This window comes from Heptranchias perlo, chromosome 6 (assembly GCF_035084215.1).
Source record: "Heptranchias perlo isolate sHepPer1 chromosome 6, sHepPer1.hap1, whole genome shotgun sequence".
Lineage (NCBI taxonomy): Eukaryota > Metazoa > Chordata > Chondrichthyes > Hexanchiformes > Hexanchidae > Heptranchias > Heptranchias perlo.
In genome coordinates this window covers 44,547,384-44,565,373 of record NC_090330.1, presented here as the reverse complement: position 1 = coordinate 44,565,373, position 17,990 = coordinate 44,547,384, and the positions used below count along the sequence as shown (strand labels likewise).

The window sequence follows — 17,990 nt, the reverse complement described above, 5'->3', positions numbered from 1 at the left end:
AGAATGAATTCTCCTAACTGATTTAGTTCCAACTTTATATTGTGCTCTTGTTCTTCAGTGGGAGAAGACAGCAATTTAGAAATAGATTCCTTGCAGCTAGGGAATCTTTCGCAATCCAGAACAGGTCCATCTTCTCGTGACCAGGGCCCATACAGAATGGAGTGGAAGAATGAAGTTCGAAGGGAGAACAGCAGGAGTCTAAGGCCTAATTCCACTAGTCACGATGGTGTAGCTGGCAGCAGAACTGATAGTGGAACAAGACGAGCACTGATGCCAAGGACAAGGTCTAGTACTCCGAGTCAGCAAGACCCTGAATATTATGAAAGCAGGAGAAGCCGGCAAGGATTTGTGGAGGTTCCACCAGTCAATTGGAGAACAGAAGATACATGTGAAGAAAACTCTGAAATAGGTGATCCTTTGCTAAGAAAACCAAAGTGATTCCAACCAGTAGTCAGACTGCACAGTCTAAATCATTTTCACTAGATTCAAGTAATGATTTTCAGAAACCAAATCAGTTATTTATATTAAATAATTTACATTAGTTTTTTAAAAAATACACTAAGGGTTCAGAAATTAAGTGGATCCTGACCATTTGTATTGGGTCCTAAATTAACCCTAGTGGCTTCCTACTTTCGGTGAAGTCTGCCTCAGCCGTTGTTTACTTATCTACCAATTATCCGAGTACAAAAGGACACTTTGCAGGCACCAATGGAGATGTGGCCCCGGCATGTCTTCACTGCTTCTGGTGTTTTTAATAGGGATCAGGGCTGCAATAGTGTGGTTTTAATTTTTAACTAATAGGTTTTGTTTTTAACGTATTAATGTATTGGCCTCAGGCAGGGGCGTATAATCTGAGATTTTTCTAATACAAACATGCTAACTAAACATCCATTTGGCATTCCCCAGGCAATATACCATGGCTGTCGCCTCCTCAACAACTCTGTCGTCTCTCCCTACGTTGCTCCGCTAGTTTTTCCTCATTTTAAATCTCCTTCCTACTCAACCTTTCACTTTCTCTGCTCCCTGTTTCCACTTACAATCGACGAAGCCGAGCCCAGAACCTGTTTGGTCTCAAGCACTATAGGGAGCAGCTATTATTGCAAAATTGCTGGAAGGAGACCATGCACACTTATGCTCGCCCATTCTTTTCAGCCTGTCTAGTGAAGTGCCGAGGCAGATTTGTTGATTTTAACTTTTACTTCCAGACAATCTTCCTGCAAAATCCAGCCCTGAAACACACCCCTCCGCCACCCCCCGCCACAACCCCACCTCCCACGAAAGGGAAAGTGGGCTCCTGTGGAGGTTAGAGAAATTACACTCTCTCCTGTTCTCCTCCCCTCTCCCTCCCAGTTATCCTCCTGTTCTATCTCTTCCTAGGACCTTCCTCATCCCCTCCCTCTTCCCCCTCTCAGCCTTCCCTCTCCTGCCTGAGTCCAATAAGCCCCCTACCCTCTAACCTTGCATCACTTGAATATTATACTTGCTCTTGGATGCCCAAGTGCAACATCACATGAGGATTACTAGTAGACAACATTTTTTAATGTTAGAATCTGAACACACGTGAGCAAACTAAACAGAAAAAAAATCGTACAGCTTTGTATTATACAAGTAAAAAGACTGAAAAGATCCCTTTTCCTTCTTTGCTTTGCGTTGACATTATGCTGTGCAATATTGGTGATGAACGTGTTAATGCGTTCGTATAAAATTTCTCTCCTATTTATAGGAATATTTGCCTTATTTTTCAGACAGAAAATGAACAATAAATACTGTAGATTGCTAGTTCTGATTGGGGTATTTGATAAAATTAGATATTTAAACAAGTTAATTACTAAACAGAGCTTTGTTTTAATACTGTAGTAGTTCGAATTGAGTCAGTTCAGTGTAGAGTAATTAAGCTATAATTATTTACCAGTGTGACGAAAGCTGCAATCCACATATTTCAATTGTTGTTCTCTGTCCTTGTCATGTCAAAATTGAGAATGTGAATGTATTTAGTAAAATAAATAATTAAATCCAGTTTAAAGCACTTTTTCACCTAATTTCCTCGTACTGGATCGTCCCATCATAATACTAGAACTTTTTTGAGGTCTGTTCGATTTTCCAACCTGCACCTGAAGGTATCCAACTGGGGATGTACACTTTTGTGGGTAGTGACACTTATGAGGTAATGGTCATTGGGGCCCTTAATGATATTGTTCTGTTAAACCAGACCTTCTAAAGCTGCAGCAGTTTCTGTTCAGGCACAGTGCATCTCACACACACACACACACACACACACACACACACGTCGTAAAAAAAAACTTTGGGAATTTAAGCCATGCAGTTAGTGCTCAATGATCACAACTTAGCTCCTTAGCAGGCAGGATATCGCATGATATAGCAAGGAGTAAGCTGAAATACAGCGATGAGGTTTTTCTGTTCTCCACATGATACTTTTGCTTCTCTTTGATATAAAACTCCAGTGAATGTATTGGTGTTAGTCCATTTTAACCAATGGTAAAGTATAAAGGATTAGAACACCTAAATCCTTTGGAAGGCCTGAGAGGATGATCAGATAGGAATGTGGTGTATGAAAAATATTTCTCGAAGAATGAAGATACCGTACAAGATAAGCCAAGTTTTCTTTAAGTCAGTATTCTCTACACTCCGCTAGAGACGGACCCAATAACATTCAGGATGGAAGACTGAAGCCCTAGGTCTTGAGTCCAATATTGTACACTCCATCTAGGGATGCACCCAACTTATCCAAGTCCATAAGGCTCATGTGCAGTTGTAGCAATATCCAAGGCATCGTGAACACCCAAATATGGATAAGGTATTGCAGTTTAGCTAGCTAGTTTATATCTTGCAGCATAGAGCACTTGTAAAATTCTCACTTCTAGTCCAACCAGGACGACCCTGCCAGTTAAGCCATTGAGTTCCAGGGAAGAATCCCAGCTCTCTATGGCAGGTTTGACTCTTCCAGGTTCCATTAATGAACTAGATTGGCTGATCAATCATGCACAGCGCCCTGGAATACTGTGGCTCTGCCTTACTGAATCAGAATACCGAATATGCCAGAGAGTTCCAACCTTCCATTGACCGATATTCCATCAGAGCCAGCTCACCGCAAAAGAGATCCTACTTACTCTAATTTCTCCACCCTCCACCCCCCCTCCACCCCCCCCCCCCACCACCCACCAAACCCCTGGCTTTCTCCTTAAAGGAGGTAGTCACTAGTTGGTCTTGACAACTTTTGCATACAGGTTTGAGCTCCTGCTAGGACATCAGGTATCATGAGCTATTCACAAGCAGCATGCCCAGTAGTGCAATCATGAAATGTATTCATTGCATTGCCACCATGCACTTGCCCACACCATGGGCTCGATTTTAGGGTCGGGTTTCCGGCGGGTTACCAGCGGGGTGGCCCCGAAAATCCCGACCTCCGGTCACGTGACCGGATCGCGACGAAATCCCGGCCACTTCCGGGTACCGCGCTGACGTGCGGGGCTGCGCGCGCAAGCCCCGCTGGTGGGAATCCCGCAGGCAATTAAAGCCAGCGGGGTTCCACTTGAGAGTACTTAACTTGCTCGTTGTGGTCAGTTAATGAGCTGAAGCAGCTGTCAAAAGAGGAAGTGTGGGATTTTAGGTTCAAGGCAGTGAGTTTCCCACACTGGGGGAAACAGACTCCCTCCAACCAGGCGTGTTGCAGCCAGCAGCCTGTGGCAGGTGCCAAGGTGCGCTCCACGGGTGAGAGCCCTCACCCACGCAGGAGGCCACCGCGTCACATAGGGCAACCCCTGCCCTCCACCACCCCCCGCCAAGCCAGAGGACAGACCGACACGAAACCGCAGCCCCAGTCCGACGAACCACCCACCGACCCTGCACAACCCCTCAGACCAACACCTGCCAGTTGGGTGGTGTGTGGAGACCCTCGGAGGACGAAGAGCATGACCAGCACCAGCAGCCTCGCAGTCCACGCCGTCCGCCGCAGAGACGTGGATCCCCCCAACACGGTGTTGTTGCACGCCCACCTGCACAGCAGGAGGGAGGGCTACCGCAGAGAGAGACGCGTCGCAGAGGGCACTACCCTCGCCACAGGGTCCACAGACCGAGGCGCAGCTCCCCGGACCTCTCCGAGCAGCAGTGCACAGGGAGGCGCAGATTCGCTCGACGTGTAGTCGTGGAGATCTGCAGCCTCTTTCATGCCGAGCTGCTCCTGGCTGGCCCCAGCACCAACTGCTTACCTGTCGCTGTCAAAGTCACCACTGCCCTCCACACCTTCTCCTCCGCATCCTTCCAGGGTGCAGCCGGCTACACCGCCGATGTCTCTCAGTCGTCTGCGCGGACGAGCCCTGCAAATACACCTGCACCTACTCTGCAGTAACACGATGGGTGGCATCAGTGGTGGGTCCTCATAGTGATACCCATGAGCGGGCATTATTGGACACAACGGACAGGATTCGCGGAGACATGGCAGTGGTGGTGTCAATATAATGTGTGCTGTTTGTTGCTCTGAAATTCAATATGGGTAACACCCATGACAAACCCTCAGACACCCTTGTGCACCCCCTTCATGCTGACGAGACGTTTGCCTTACGCTGCCTACTGCACATATGTGATGCATGCCCTGTGGCTGCAGCACAGGTGGTGGCAGGTTGAGTGAGGCTGGCCGTGAGGGAGATGCACGAGAGGGTGAGTATGGGATGGAGCCATGAGATTGTATGAGGATTGGGTTGCGTGTTAGTGGCAGGATGAGTACTGGCGAAGTGAGTAGGTGGAGGTAAGATGAGGACGGGGTGTGAGTGGGTATGAAGGGTGATGTGATAGAATAGTGTGGGCGGTGCCGAAGGAGATTTGGGGTGGGGGCAGTGTTGTGGCAGACGGAGTGTAGGGGAAAGACTTCGTGTTCTCACTGTGGCGGACCTACTGCGGTCATTGCAGCGCCTCCTGCACTGTATGCAGGTGGGCGATATGTTGGTGGCGCAGGTGACCCCCTCTGCCACCTCGAGCCAGGCCTTCCTGGTGGCAGAGGCAGGCCGCTTCCTCCCGCCTGCCGGGGGGAAGATCTGTGTCCTCCCCCTCCTCCTCACCCCATCTGATGATACCTGGGGTGAGGCATCATTAAACTGGGAGCAGCCTTCCCCCTGGGCTGCTCCATGCTGCAATTTGTTCTATTGGTTGCAGCATCTGTCAGTGGAGGACTGCCCCTTTAACTAGAGAGCCTCCAGCTGACAGATCGAACTGCGCATGCGCAGCCCGACCGACGCGCAGGCCAGCGCCGTGGACCCCGGAGGAGCAGGTAATTGATTCCTATTAGTGTGTTGCCTGCTACGATCGCGTGGGCAACCCACTAATTTCGCCGTTCGCGTTTTCGACGCTCCCGGAGGACCACCCACTGGGAACCCGCAGGCCTGCTAAATTCGAGCCCCATAAGTGTACCCATTTAGTTTGGTTCTACCAGTCGTGGGGTCGAGCTGCATCAGCACAGATGACATTAAACCCTAGATAGAAGTGCATGTTCTCATACCTGGCCTCGATGTAATACCTTACAACAGTTGTATATAATAAATACAAAAGATTTAGGACAGAGAGCAGGAGATTTTTGTTTCCATAGTGGGTTGTGAGTCTGTGGAGTTCACTCATAATGCTTAGACCAAGTCAACTTTTAAGAATAGGTTAGATAAATGTTTGAAGGAAATTGATTTAAAGGGATATGTAAAACATGGCAGCCACTGCTCGTATGGAAGATAAACACCAACATAAACTGGTTGAACTGAATAGCCTGCTTCTATATTGTAATTTCTATATAATTCTATGAAGTTGCTGTCCCAGAATTTCCTCATCAACTATACAATGGTAGGGAGTTCCAGGATTTTGATCCAGCGACCATGAAGGAACGGTGATATATGTCCAAGTCAGGATGGTGCGTGACTTGGTGGGAAACCTGGAGGTGGTGATGTTCCTATGCACTACTGCCCTTGTTCTTCTAGGTGGTGTAGGATGCAGGTTTGGGAGGTGCTGTCGAAGAAGCCATGGTGAGTTGCTGCAGTGCATCCTGAAGATAGTATACACTTGTAGCCGTGGTATGCCAGTGGTGGAGGGAGTGGATGTTTAAGATGGTGGATGAATGCTGTTCAAGAGGACTTTTTTGTCCTGGATGGTGTTGAGATGCTTATGTTGTTGCAGCTGCTCCCATCCAGGCAAGTGGAGAGTGTTCCCTCACACTCCTAACTTGTGACTTGTGCCTTGTGCCTTGTAGGTGGTGGAGATGCTTTAGGGAGTCAGGAGGTGAGCCATTTGCTGCAGAATACCCAGTGTCTGACCTGCTTCAGTAGCCATGACATTCATGTGGCTGGTCCAGATGAGTTTTAGTGGCCCCCAGGATGTGGATGGTTGGGGTTTTGGCGATGGTAATACCATTGAACGGTAAGGGGAGGGGGTTGGAGATGGTAATTGCCTGGCGCTTGTGTGGTGCGAATGTCACTTGCCACTTATCAGCCCAAGCCTGGATGTTGTCACGGTCTTGCTACAGACCATGGGCATGGACTGCTTCATTTTCTGAAGAATTGTGAATGGAGCTGAAAAGTGCGCAATTATCAGCGAACATCCCCACTTCTAACCTTATGATCGAGGGAAGGTTATTGATGAAGCAGCTGAAGATAGTTGGGCCTAGGGCACTGCCCTGAAGAACTCCTGCTGCGATGTCCTGGGGCTGAGGTGAATGGCCTCAAACAACCACAACCATCTTCCTTTGTGCTAGGTATGAGTGGAGAGGTTTCCCCGATACCCATTGACGTCAGTTTTACTTAGGCTCCTTGGTGCCATACTGGTCGAATGCTGCCTTAATGTCAAGGGCAGTCACTTCCACCTCACCTCTGGAATTCAGCTCTTTTGGCTATGTTTGGACCAAAGCTGTATGGCTGGAGCCGAGTGGTCCTGGTGGAACCCAAACTGAGCATCAGTGTGCAGTACACCTAACCAAAGTTCTGTCATGCTCAGTGAGCCTGAAATTGTTTTGGGTGTTCAGAAGGACTTAGCAGCTGAAATGGCCTTCCTAAAGGACATGCCTCTGTTCTACACATAATAATGGGAAGGAGCAGCAGAGGCAAGATCAATGGGAAAACTCTGCAGTGGCTGGAGCCATACCTGGTACACGGGAAAACGACTGTGGTTGTCGAAGGCCGATCATCCAGAGAACAAAATTAAAATAAAGTTTATTAGAACAGTAATTTTATTAGCTCTACTATACACATCAGTAACTTATGTAAACATCTTCAAATAAATGTTGTATAAACAACATTTAAGACATAGAAACATTACATTACACCAGATTCTTCTGTAAACCATTGTCGAACTTAATTCAAATAACCAGTACTTCCTAAATTCTTTTTGTAAATACATTATACATTTCTGGCATAGAAATATTAAATAATATGGCCTGTGCAGAAATGAAATATGCATAAAGCTTATCATCAATCAGGTTTTACTGGAATTTTTTTTGAAGTGACAATAAATGCACTTATTCCTAGGATAACATAATTCTATAAAATTTCTTCAAGTATTCAGATGAATTTTCAATGAGCAATTTTTCTGCTTTAGGGAATACAGGAGAAAATTATGGAAAATTTCCAGTTTGACCTTCGGTTAAAGTAGTTGTGTTTGAAAACATTTGTTTGAAAAATACTAAAAATGGAACAAAAATGATACCACGATCATTAAAAGGAATCACATTTTTCATCTATTAAGGATGTGGTGAATTTTTAGTACAAATCATACTTTTAGTTACACAATTCTGTTAGTGTTGTTTGTATTGACCACTGGATAAAAAGTTGATAATTTGGCTCAAACACAGATCACTTCAAAGACAGATACCTAATGCATCATGCTTGTGTCTCACTCTTCATTACCTCACTGTCATTTTTAAATCCTAACATATAAAGATTTTAAAAAATACATAGACTTTCACAACTTATTACTGCAATGTATTGTCCACCACTGTTATTATTTACTATATGCATCCATTTGATCCCATTCACCACATAGTGCAAATTAAACAATTTGTTCAGATACGTGAATAGTCATTTGCTTAAAATAAATCTAATAGCATCTTCAAACTCTACATCATGATCAGCTTTACTTGCTTTGGATCAATATCACAATGCCTACTAGGTATTCAGTAGGTAACAAAAACTTCCATTTATATAGTGCCTTTAATGTAGAAAAATGTCCCAAGGTGCTCCACAGAAAACAGAATCCAAGCCAAGGAGGAGGGATTAGGAAGCTTGACCAAAATCTTAAATCAAAAAGGCAGGTTTTAAGGAGAGTATTAAAGGAGATGAGACAGGGGTCTAGGGAATGAATTTCAGAAAGTGGGAGCTAGGTGGCCAAAGGCTAAAAGTAGAACAAATGTGATATTACTTGATCAGTAATGAAAGGGATCTGATGGACTGGACTCAGAAATAGGCAGTTTAGAAGGGTAATCATGGGGGTTTGGGAGCATTGAGCCGGATGTAATTATCTGGGAGAATGAGGTGGGGGGGTGGTGATGGGAGGAGATTATGCAATGCAGGAACACTGGTGGGGAGGAGAAAGTCCTCAGATGAGGAGGGATTGGAGGAGGGGAGGGAGGGATGGTTGGGAAGCAGTGGCATACGCCCAAGGTAGCAGTGCTGGGGAGCATACGGTGGTAAGGCCAGATGGTTACTGGTGAGGATGGGTAGATGAGACCTGATGTGGGGGATAGGGTATGTGGTTGAAGAGACAAGGATGGCCCAGGAAGCAAGAACAGGCAGATAGTTACGTTGGAGAGCAGGGCAAGGTTCGTGTAGTGAGTGATACTGTGAAGCATAGTGCCAAAGAGTCACCCTTGTTTAGCTACATAACAGTGATTGCACTTCATAAAAAACTCACTAAGTTTTCTGCAACCAATCATTGCACAATGTTCTTGTTGACAGTACAGCAAGAACCAGTTTTTTCAGTGGCTCAGGAAATTTATCTGGTGAGCAACTAAGCCATAAAATCACCAGTTTTTCCCAGTCTGTGCTGAGTTTACTGATCAGCTAAGGCAATGGTCAAGGCATTACAACTAGCCTTAAGCCTTATAGCTTAAGGGGGGGAAATCAGCAAAGGTTCCCACTCCTGTTCACTCTCCAGTGAATCCTGTTGGAAATGCATCTATGTGGACGGTGGCTGAGGGCAGGATTGGGATGAGCTGCCATTCACATCATGGGTGCGTAGCCTGCTGACATTCGATTTCAAGATTCTGATATAAAGAAGTACCAGAGGGTAACCAGCAGCTGTGGAACTGTAGCCCAACAAGGAGTCAATGCATTAAGGAGAGGTGGGAGCGTGTGGAGAAAATGGGTAAGGAAAAGAAAACCAGACCACAAAGAAATTAGTGACGCATTATTACACTTTTGCCCGCTTTTTCCTTAAAAAAAATATCAATTTACTTGCCAATACTTTCTGCAATTCCTTAATGTAACTTGACTTTAGCCTCTGTGGTTTTACTGAGTTTTGATTGAATAGAAGTCATAAGGAAGATAGCCAGTAAAGCTAAAGCTGCTCCAAGTCTTGGCGGACCACATACATTGAACTCCTGAACAATCCCAGAAAGCAGTGGGGCAAGTATACGTGCAACAGCAGTCACCGACTGACCAGCTCCTATCAGTGTACCTCTGGCCTGCCTCCCACCTCGGCTCAGTTCCATGTCAGTGATGCACATGCGGCCAATAGTGGTTGAAAATCCCAAGACAGTTGAGCACAATACAACTACCTGTATGGATGTTGCAACAGAGTACACCGTCATCATGCAGCACGTGAGAATACTTGAATGTAACAGCAGTAAGAGGATTTTGTTGTTGTACAGTCTGGTGACAGAGCCAGCTATAAAACCTGATAGTGCTCCAATTATTCCACCATAACTGATGAGATATCCTATTAGTCTTGGTGTCACACCAAATCTTTCTTCAACGGCCAGAACAAAATTGCTGTAATACAGGAGGCTGGCTAGGGCCATCAGAAACCTTACAAGGAAGATGTCCCACAGATTAGAACAAACCAGACCTTTTATCTTTTGTCTCACTGACGTACACTGACTCCAGAGAGGATTTGATGTTTTGTGTCTTACCACTCTATTGATTGCTGTGACCAATGGGTCAGTAGTTCGATTCCTAATTTCTTCTTTCAATAAAGTAACGCACTTGGTCTCACAATTCATTTCTGTTGTTAAGTGCAGTTCTTTCGTTGGAATGTACAACCATTCTTTGTAAGGCAACCACCAGACAACGCCTATAATAGTAAAATATAGTTAAACTGAAAACCTACACCACAGCAATGCAATACAATCTGATACTGGTATTTAAATGAAACAACAATTTATATATCTATAGTACTCCTCACGTGCAGAGAGATGTCCGAGAGCACTGTAGAGGGTGGTGGACAAGGAGTAGGCATATCTGGAGGGGCAGGTGAAGACAGGCAACATTTCAGAGGCTAAAAGAATGCAGTTTTGATAATATTGTTTGTGGAGGAGGAAGGCGAGCTTGAGGTCCAGCAGTACACGAAGGTTCCGCACCTCTGGGCTTAACCTGAGGTGGAGACTGATGGAGTCAAAGCAGGTGGTCGTGGGAGCTGAAGAGGATGGCTTCAGTTTATCAACATTTGGCTTGAGAACGTTCTGGCTCATCCAGACTCTAATTTTGGGTAGGTAGAGAGAAAATGACCACCTTGGAATTGATATAGGAGGCTGAGAGATAGAGCTGAGTATTGTTAGTATTCATATAAAAAGATATATTGATTGTTTGTTAGGTTTATCAGTGTACCCTGTTTGTATTGATATAATAATTAATGGAAATGTGTATTATTTAAACATGAAGCAGATAGTGTGAATCAAGCAAAAATGTTTATACGTTACGTTGAATTATCTGTATTCATCAAGAGTCGTGAGCTGAGTGAAATATGGAAAGTATACCACAATACCTTTAATTCATATTCTAAAGCATTACCATTAGCAGTCATTCCAGACCCTATAGGAGCATGGTTTGCAGGTTTGAAATACAATTCACTGGGACCTGGATCCGAATCAACACAAATAACAGGATGTACTGAACCCCTTCGACTCCATCAAAAGTGACAACGTGTTCTATAACCTGAGAACCCTGCTGTTTAGTAAGAACTTTTTTTGCAGAGTTATGAAACATATTAGATGAGGAAAAGAAAGAGGTCTACAAGAGTAGTCTACGAGAGTACAGGATTGCTGGGCTTCATCTGAGGGTAGATAAGGCCAACGTTAGCCATATAAATGCTTGCAAAGGAAAAAAGGAATGGGTGGCAAAATTAGTAAAGGATTCTCTCATGGCACTAGAATACAAGGATGTTGCGTTAAGACAGAATCCATAAGGATAGAGTTAAGGAATAGGTAGGGAAATGGTACAATTCTTGGTGTACATTACAGGCCATCAAAAGCAGGCCTGAGATAGAGGGAGATTTGTAAGAAAGTTCAGAGAAATATGTAAAAATAACGGCAATAATACTGAATGATGTTAACTATTCCAAGATAGACTGGAATAAAGATAATGCATGTGTTAAGCTGGGGAACATCTTTTAGAAATTATTCAAGACTGCTTCTTGGATCAATATGTTTCTACACCAAGGAAAAAGCATTGCTGGATTTAGTTCTGGGAAATGAAGTGGGATGTGAGAGTAGGAGAATAAATGGGCAATAGCGACCACACATAATTAGGTTTGATATAAAAATAGAAGATAATGAAGAGTTAAAGATAAGGGTGTTGGCCTGGGAAAAGAAAGTTCACTGAGATAAAAGGGGATATGCCCCAAATTAACTGGGCAGAATATAATAGCAAACAAGATGACAGATCAGCAGTGGGAAATTTTCAAAAATATGAGATAGAGTACAAAATAAATATATTCCTACAAGGTGAAAGGGGAGTATAGAGTTCCATGGATAAATAGAGAGATTAAAATTAAACTGAAACTTAAAAGAGAGGCATATGATAAAATTAGGGCTAACAATACTTTAAAAAAATCATGAGGAATATAGAAAGTGTAATGGCATGATGAAAAGAGAGATTAGAATTGCTCAAAGGAAATAAGAAAAAAGGGCTACAAATAATATGAGGGGTCATCAATTTAAAATTATCACTAAAAGAATAAAAAGGGGGATTAGGAGAAATTTCTTCATGCAGAACATTGATGGAACATGGAATGTTTTTAAGGTAAGGATAGATAAGCATTTCAAGCAGATGAAATTACAGATGTATGGGGAGATAGCAGAGCAGTGGGATTAGTTTCAGACTATTTCACAGACACGATGGGCCAACTGGCCTCCTTCTGTGCTGTGTGCATCTATGGTTCTATTCACTTGTGTAAATGTCTCCTTTACATGTTGTAAATTGCTTGGTGGGCACCTCAATTCCAAAGAATATGAGACAGCCAGATTCATACAGTACTCTGTAATACCTCTTTGGTGTCCTAGAAATTCTCATTAAATCACAGGGCAGATCAGCTAATTTGAACTCACTCGAAAGTAGCTATATTTAGACATTTGCAACTAGTTTGTCAACACCGTTACTTGTGCTTTGAAAAATGGGATACCCAGTTTATCCTACTTAAAGCGAGACTTAACCCCCTCATGACTTTAGCACTTGCAGGTTAGAATATCATCTTTAATTATGGAATGCATCCTCTACAGGTAAATGCTGACAATTCACTCATATCTAGCACTATATGGATCAGACCCACCTGAGATGCAGAGTGCCTAGCTTGTGAAAGAACAAACAAACTTGCATTCAAATAGCCCCTCAGAACATTCCATAGGGCTCTGCAGCCAATTAATTACCTTTGAAGGGTAGTCACTATTGTTATGTAGGCAAACTGAGCAGCCAATTTTGTATACAGCAGGGTCCCACAAACAGCATGGAGATAAAGGACCAGTTAATCTGATTTTAGTGGTGCTGGTTGATGGATAAGTGTTGACCAGGAGACTGGGATAACTCATATGCTCCTCTTCAAATAGGGCCATTGGATCTTAAATGTTCACCTGAATTGGTAGATGGGGCCTCGGTTTAACATCTCATCTGAAGTACTGCACTGAAGTCAGCCTAGACTAGTGTGCTGAAGTTCTGTAGTGGGACTGCAACCCACGACTTTCTATCTCCCAAACAATACCTGACAGCAGGAAATATCACATCGTGATGGATGGGCCATATTGTTTTTTCTTGCATCTCTGATGTCTACAGTAGCTGCACAAGTGCTGTTCACTTCCCACAGAAATGATGCAAGTCCTCTGGATAAACAACATAAAGCTCCTATTTGATGCACATACGATACCTCAATGACATAAGTTCTACCATTCTCTCATTCACTACCCCTTTTTGTGGAAGTTCACTTGGTTGAACCTGAATATTATGGGGAAATGCTGTCTGGATCTTTCTGGCAATAATAACTACAAAGCAGATGAGGCAAAAAATGATATTTTAATTGGGAGTGTAATTAAGGAATGTACCCATATTCTGCACAAAGGAAACATACCTGCATTTACAAAGAATATGAAACAGCAAATGAAGGAAATTGTGTAGAAACCCCCATCCAGCTCAGCGAGATATCCACTAAGTACAGGGCCCAGGATGAATCCCACACTAGAAGCTGCACTAAACCTTCCCATCACTTGGGGGCGTTCATGCTCAGGGATCAGGTCTGACAGAAGAGCTTTCGAAATGGACTGAGTATGCTTGAAGATACCTGGAATTACAGAACAAATATACCAAGTAAAGAGGACACAAAGATAGTAAACAATACAAGGAGACAATTGTGTTTGACAATTTCAATTATACAACTATTTACAAGATGGAAGTGAGAAACAGGTTCAATCGTGCACGTCACTAGGCTGTTCAACTCAGCAGCACTGTTGAGTGGAGACCAAATAACTTGGCAAAGTAGTGAATGAAATTCAGAGGGAATCGCAACCTCCTGCTTCTTTTGCCTGTCACCAAAGCATGTTTACTTCATCATGCCGCTGCTAATGCAGCCTTATTAGCAGCACTGTGTCCTTGGAGGCTGAGCAGATCACCTAAGACATGGGGCCTGATATTACCATGGCGGCGGGGGGGTCGATTGGGTGTGTGGGTAACGCGCCCGGTGAAATCAGTCTGCCCCGCCCGCAATCGCAGGCTGATTGGATCCACTTACCTGTTATTCCGGGTTCCCCGCTGCTAAGCTGCGTGTCGGGCGGACTGCACATGCGCAGTAAGGTCTGTCAGCTGGAGGGGCTGTTTTTAAAGGGGCAGTCCTCCATGGCTGATGCTGCAAGAAATAGGAAAAATTACAGCATGGAGCAGCCCAGGGGGAAGGCTGCTCCGAGGTTAATGATGCCTCACTCCAGCTCTTATTGGATGGGGTGAGGAGGAGGGGGAGGACAGAGATCTTCCCCCCGGCGGGCGGGAGGAAGCGGCCTGCCTCTGCCACCAAGAAGGCCTGGCTCGAGGTGGCAGAGGAGGTCACCTGCACCACCAACATATCGCCCACCTGCATACAGTGCAGGAGGCGCTGCAATGACCTAAGTAGGTCAGCCAAAGTGAGTACACTTATTCATTCCCCTACACTCCGTCTGCCACACCACCGCCCCCACCCCCACCCCACATCTCCTGCACAGCCAACACAACTCCGTCACATCACTCCTCACACCCACTCAAAGCTCATCCTCATCTTACCTGCACTTATTCACCTCGCCAGTACTCATCCCGCCACTACCACTCAACCCAATCCTCATACAATCTCATGGCTCTATCTCATACTCACCCTCTTGTGCATCTCTTTCACAGTCAGCCTCACTCAACCTGCCACTACCTGTGCTGCAGCTACAGGGCATGCATCACATATGTGCAGTAGGAAGCGTAAGGCAAACGTGTCGTGAGCATGAGGAGGATGCAGAAGGGTGTTTGAGGGTTTGTCATGGTTTTTACTTCTATTTAATTTCTGATCAACTCACATTACATATTATATTGGCATCACTACTGCCACGTCTTTGCGAATCTTGACTGGTTTGTGCAATAATGCCCTTTCCTGAGGATCACTATGAAGACCCACAACTGATGCCACCCATTGTGTCACTGCAGAGTGGGTGTAGGTGTATTTGCAGGGCTCTTGTGCAGACGACTGAGACACGTTGGCGATGTCCCTGGGGGCACCCTGGAAGGATGTGGAGGAGAAGTTGTTGAAGGCAGTGGTGACTTTGACAGCGACAGGTAAGAAGATGGTGCTCGGGCCAGCCGGGAGCAGCTCGGCATGAAGGAGGCTGCAGATGTCCACGACTACATGTCGAGTGACTCTGAGCCTCCGTGTGCACTGCTGCTCAGAGAGGTCCAAGAAGCTGAGCCTCGGTCTATGGACCCTGTGGCGTGGGTAGTGCCCTCTGCGACGCATCTCTCTCTGCGGTTGCCCTCCCTCCTGCTGTGCAGGTGGATGTGTCACAGCACTGTGTTGTGGAGCTCCACGTGTCAGAGGTGGACGGCGAGGCTGTTCGCCCTCTGAGGAGGTCATGACTGCAGCTACGGCGGCCCCCATCCGGAAGATGCGCATCTGAGGGGGTCCGCAAATGTGTCAGGACACCGGGGTAAGTGTGCAATTTGGTGAGTTTTATTGTTAGGAGGAGGGTGGTGGAGGCCAAACTTTGTCCACGGTGACAGAGTGGCCTCCTGCAATGAGTGAGGGTCTCCCCCCCCACCAGCTGTCAAATGGACCTTTGCAGCTGCCACAGGCTGATGGCTGCAACACGTCCATTTGAACTGGGAGTGTTTCCTCCAGTACGGGAAACAGTCCCAGTTGTTTGCAAAATCCCAACCCTCCTAAAATATCATGTTAATCAGGTCTCTCAATGACCTGAAATACCTAAATAAATACCTTAAGTGGCACCCCGCCGGCTTTAATTGCCGGCGGGAGTCCCACACGCGGGGGCTGCGCACGCATGTCAGCGCGTCAGTGGGAAACCCGGAAATGGGGCGGGTTGGAGCCGGGCTCCCGACCCGCCCCGGGAATCCCCGATTTTCGTAGCCCCCCCGCCACGAACGCACCCGATCGCGGGTGCTAAAATTGAGCCCATGGTCTTCACTGGCGTCTCTGTGGCCAACACTTCCCCAAGCAATAACATGAAAAGAATTGGACTTGTCCTCAAGGTGGAGGTGGAAAGGTTTTCTAGCTGCTGGCAGGTCAAGTGGTTCAGCCTACCTATACGGGCCATGAAGGAGTTTTCCACTCAACAATTCAGAGCACCATTGGCAGAGGTCTGACAACGGGTCACCCACTCACCCTGATCACAGCTGGAGTGTGGTTTGGGAACTCCAAGGGAGAAAACAAATAAAGCACAACACATTATAATACACACAACACAGTGAATATTCTTATAACCTACTAATCACCTTCATTATTCCTTCCTTTCATGCGTTTTGAACCAAAAGAACAAAATTAAAAGTAAAGGCCTAAGAATTGAAGAAGATGAGAATAATAGATTTTTAAAACATTTTTAACAAAATTACTCATTGCCTTTCACATATCTAACAGTTGGACATTGTAGCTTTAATAAGTTCTGACGACATCATGAATTGTTCAAACGAGAATATCATGAGAACTTCAAAATGCACTTTCAGCCAAGTAATACTCTATTTGCAAAAGAATTTACAAGAAAAATTTATTGCAGTTTCTTTGCAGATGTGACATTCTTGACAAAAATATTCAATTTTTACAACTTCTCAACAAGCTCTATCAGAGCTGACACTGCCACAATGGACTGAATGGCTTCCTTCTATGCTGTAAAATTCTCAAATTTATTGATCAACTTCCTCAGCAATATGAGTTTCTTAACAGAAAATACAGTAACAGGTCAAGAACAATGAACAACACATCAGGCAGAAAAAGGATTGTTAAGACCAACAACCAGTAATTAAATAAGAACATAAGAAATAGGAGCAGGAGTAGGCTATACCGCCCCTTGAACCGGCTCCACCATTCAATAAGATCATGGCTGATCTTCTACCTCAACTCCACTTTCCCGCCCTATCCCCATATCCCTTGATTCCCTTAGTGTCCAAAAATCTATCGATCCTAATCTTGATATACTCAATAACTGAGCATCCACAGCCCTCTGGGGGTAAAGAATTCCAAAGATTCACAACCATCTGAGTGAAGAAATTTTTCCTCATCTCGGTCTTAAATGGCCGACCTCTTATCTTGAAACTATGACCCCTAGTTCTAGACTCTCTAGACAGTGAAAACAGCCTCTCAGCATCTACCCAGTCATGCCCTCTAAGAATTTTATACGTTTCAATGAGATCACCTCTCATTCTTCTAAACTCTCGAGAATATAGGCCCATTCTACTCAATCTCTCCTCCTAGGACAACCCTCTTATCCTTGGAATCAATCTAGTGAATCTTTGATGCACCACCTCTAAGGCATGTATATCCTTCCTTAGGTAAGGAGACCAAAACTGTACACTGTATTCCAGGTCTGGTCTCAACAGAGTTCCAATAATTGCAGCAAGACTTCCTTACTCTTATACTCCAACACCCTTGCGATAAAGGATAACATACCATTTGCCTTCCTAATTGCTTGCTGTACCTGCATGTTAACTTCCTGTGATTCGTGTACAAGGACACCCAAATCCTTCTAAATAATAACTTTTTTAGTCTTTCACCTTTTAAAAAATATTCTGCTTTTCTATTCTTCCTACCAAAGTGGATAATTTCACATTTCCCCACATTATACTCGATCTGCCACCTTCTCACCCACTCACTTAACCTGTCAATATCCCTTTGCAGCCTCTTTGCATCCTCCTCACATCTTACTTTCCCACCTAGCTTTATATCATCAGCAAAGTTAGATAAGGGGACCAAGTGTAATGTAGCCAAGTCATTGATACATATTGTAAACAGCTGAGGCCCAAGCACTGATCCTTGCGGACCCCCCACTAGTTACAATCTGCCAACCCAAAAATGAC

The 17,990-nt window shown here is 44.9% G+C and overlaps 2 protein-coding genes across 2 annotated transcripts in view; one reads left to right on the top strand and one right to left on the bottom strand.

Annotated features, from left to right (window-relative positions):
- The window catches only part of slc9a2 (solute carrier family 9 member 2), a 63,035-nt gene extending 61,016 nt beyond the window's left edge, over nt 1-2,019 (top strand). The window contains exon 12 of the mRNA XM_067986212.1: nt 59-2,019. Within this exon, the coding sequence (XP_067842313.1) occupies nt 59-438 (380 nt within the window). The 3' untranslated portion in view covers nt 439-2,019. The remainder of the gene's footprint in view (nt 1-58) is intronic.
- Nucleotides 2,020-7,212: 5,193 nt separating this feature from the next.
- mfsd9 (major facilitator superfamily domain containing 9) overlaps nt 7,213-17,990 on the bottom strand; it is a 30,756-nt gene continuing 19,978 nt past the window's right edge. Inside the window, exons 5-6 of the mRNA XM_067986211.1 lie at nt 13,534-13,743; nt 7,213-10,272 (exon numbers count right to left, since the gene is read on the bottom strand). Coding sequence (XP_067842312.1) covers nt 9,458-10,272; nt 13,534-13,743 — 1,025 coding nt within the window. The 3' untranslated portion in view covers nt 7,213-9,457. The remainder of the gene's footprint in view (nt 10,273-13,533; nt 13,744-17,990) is intronic.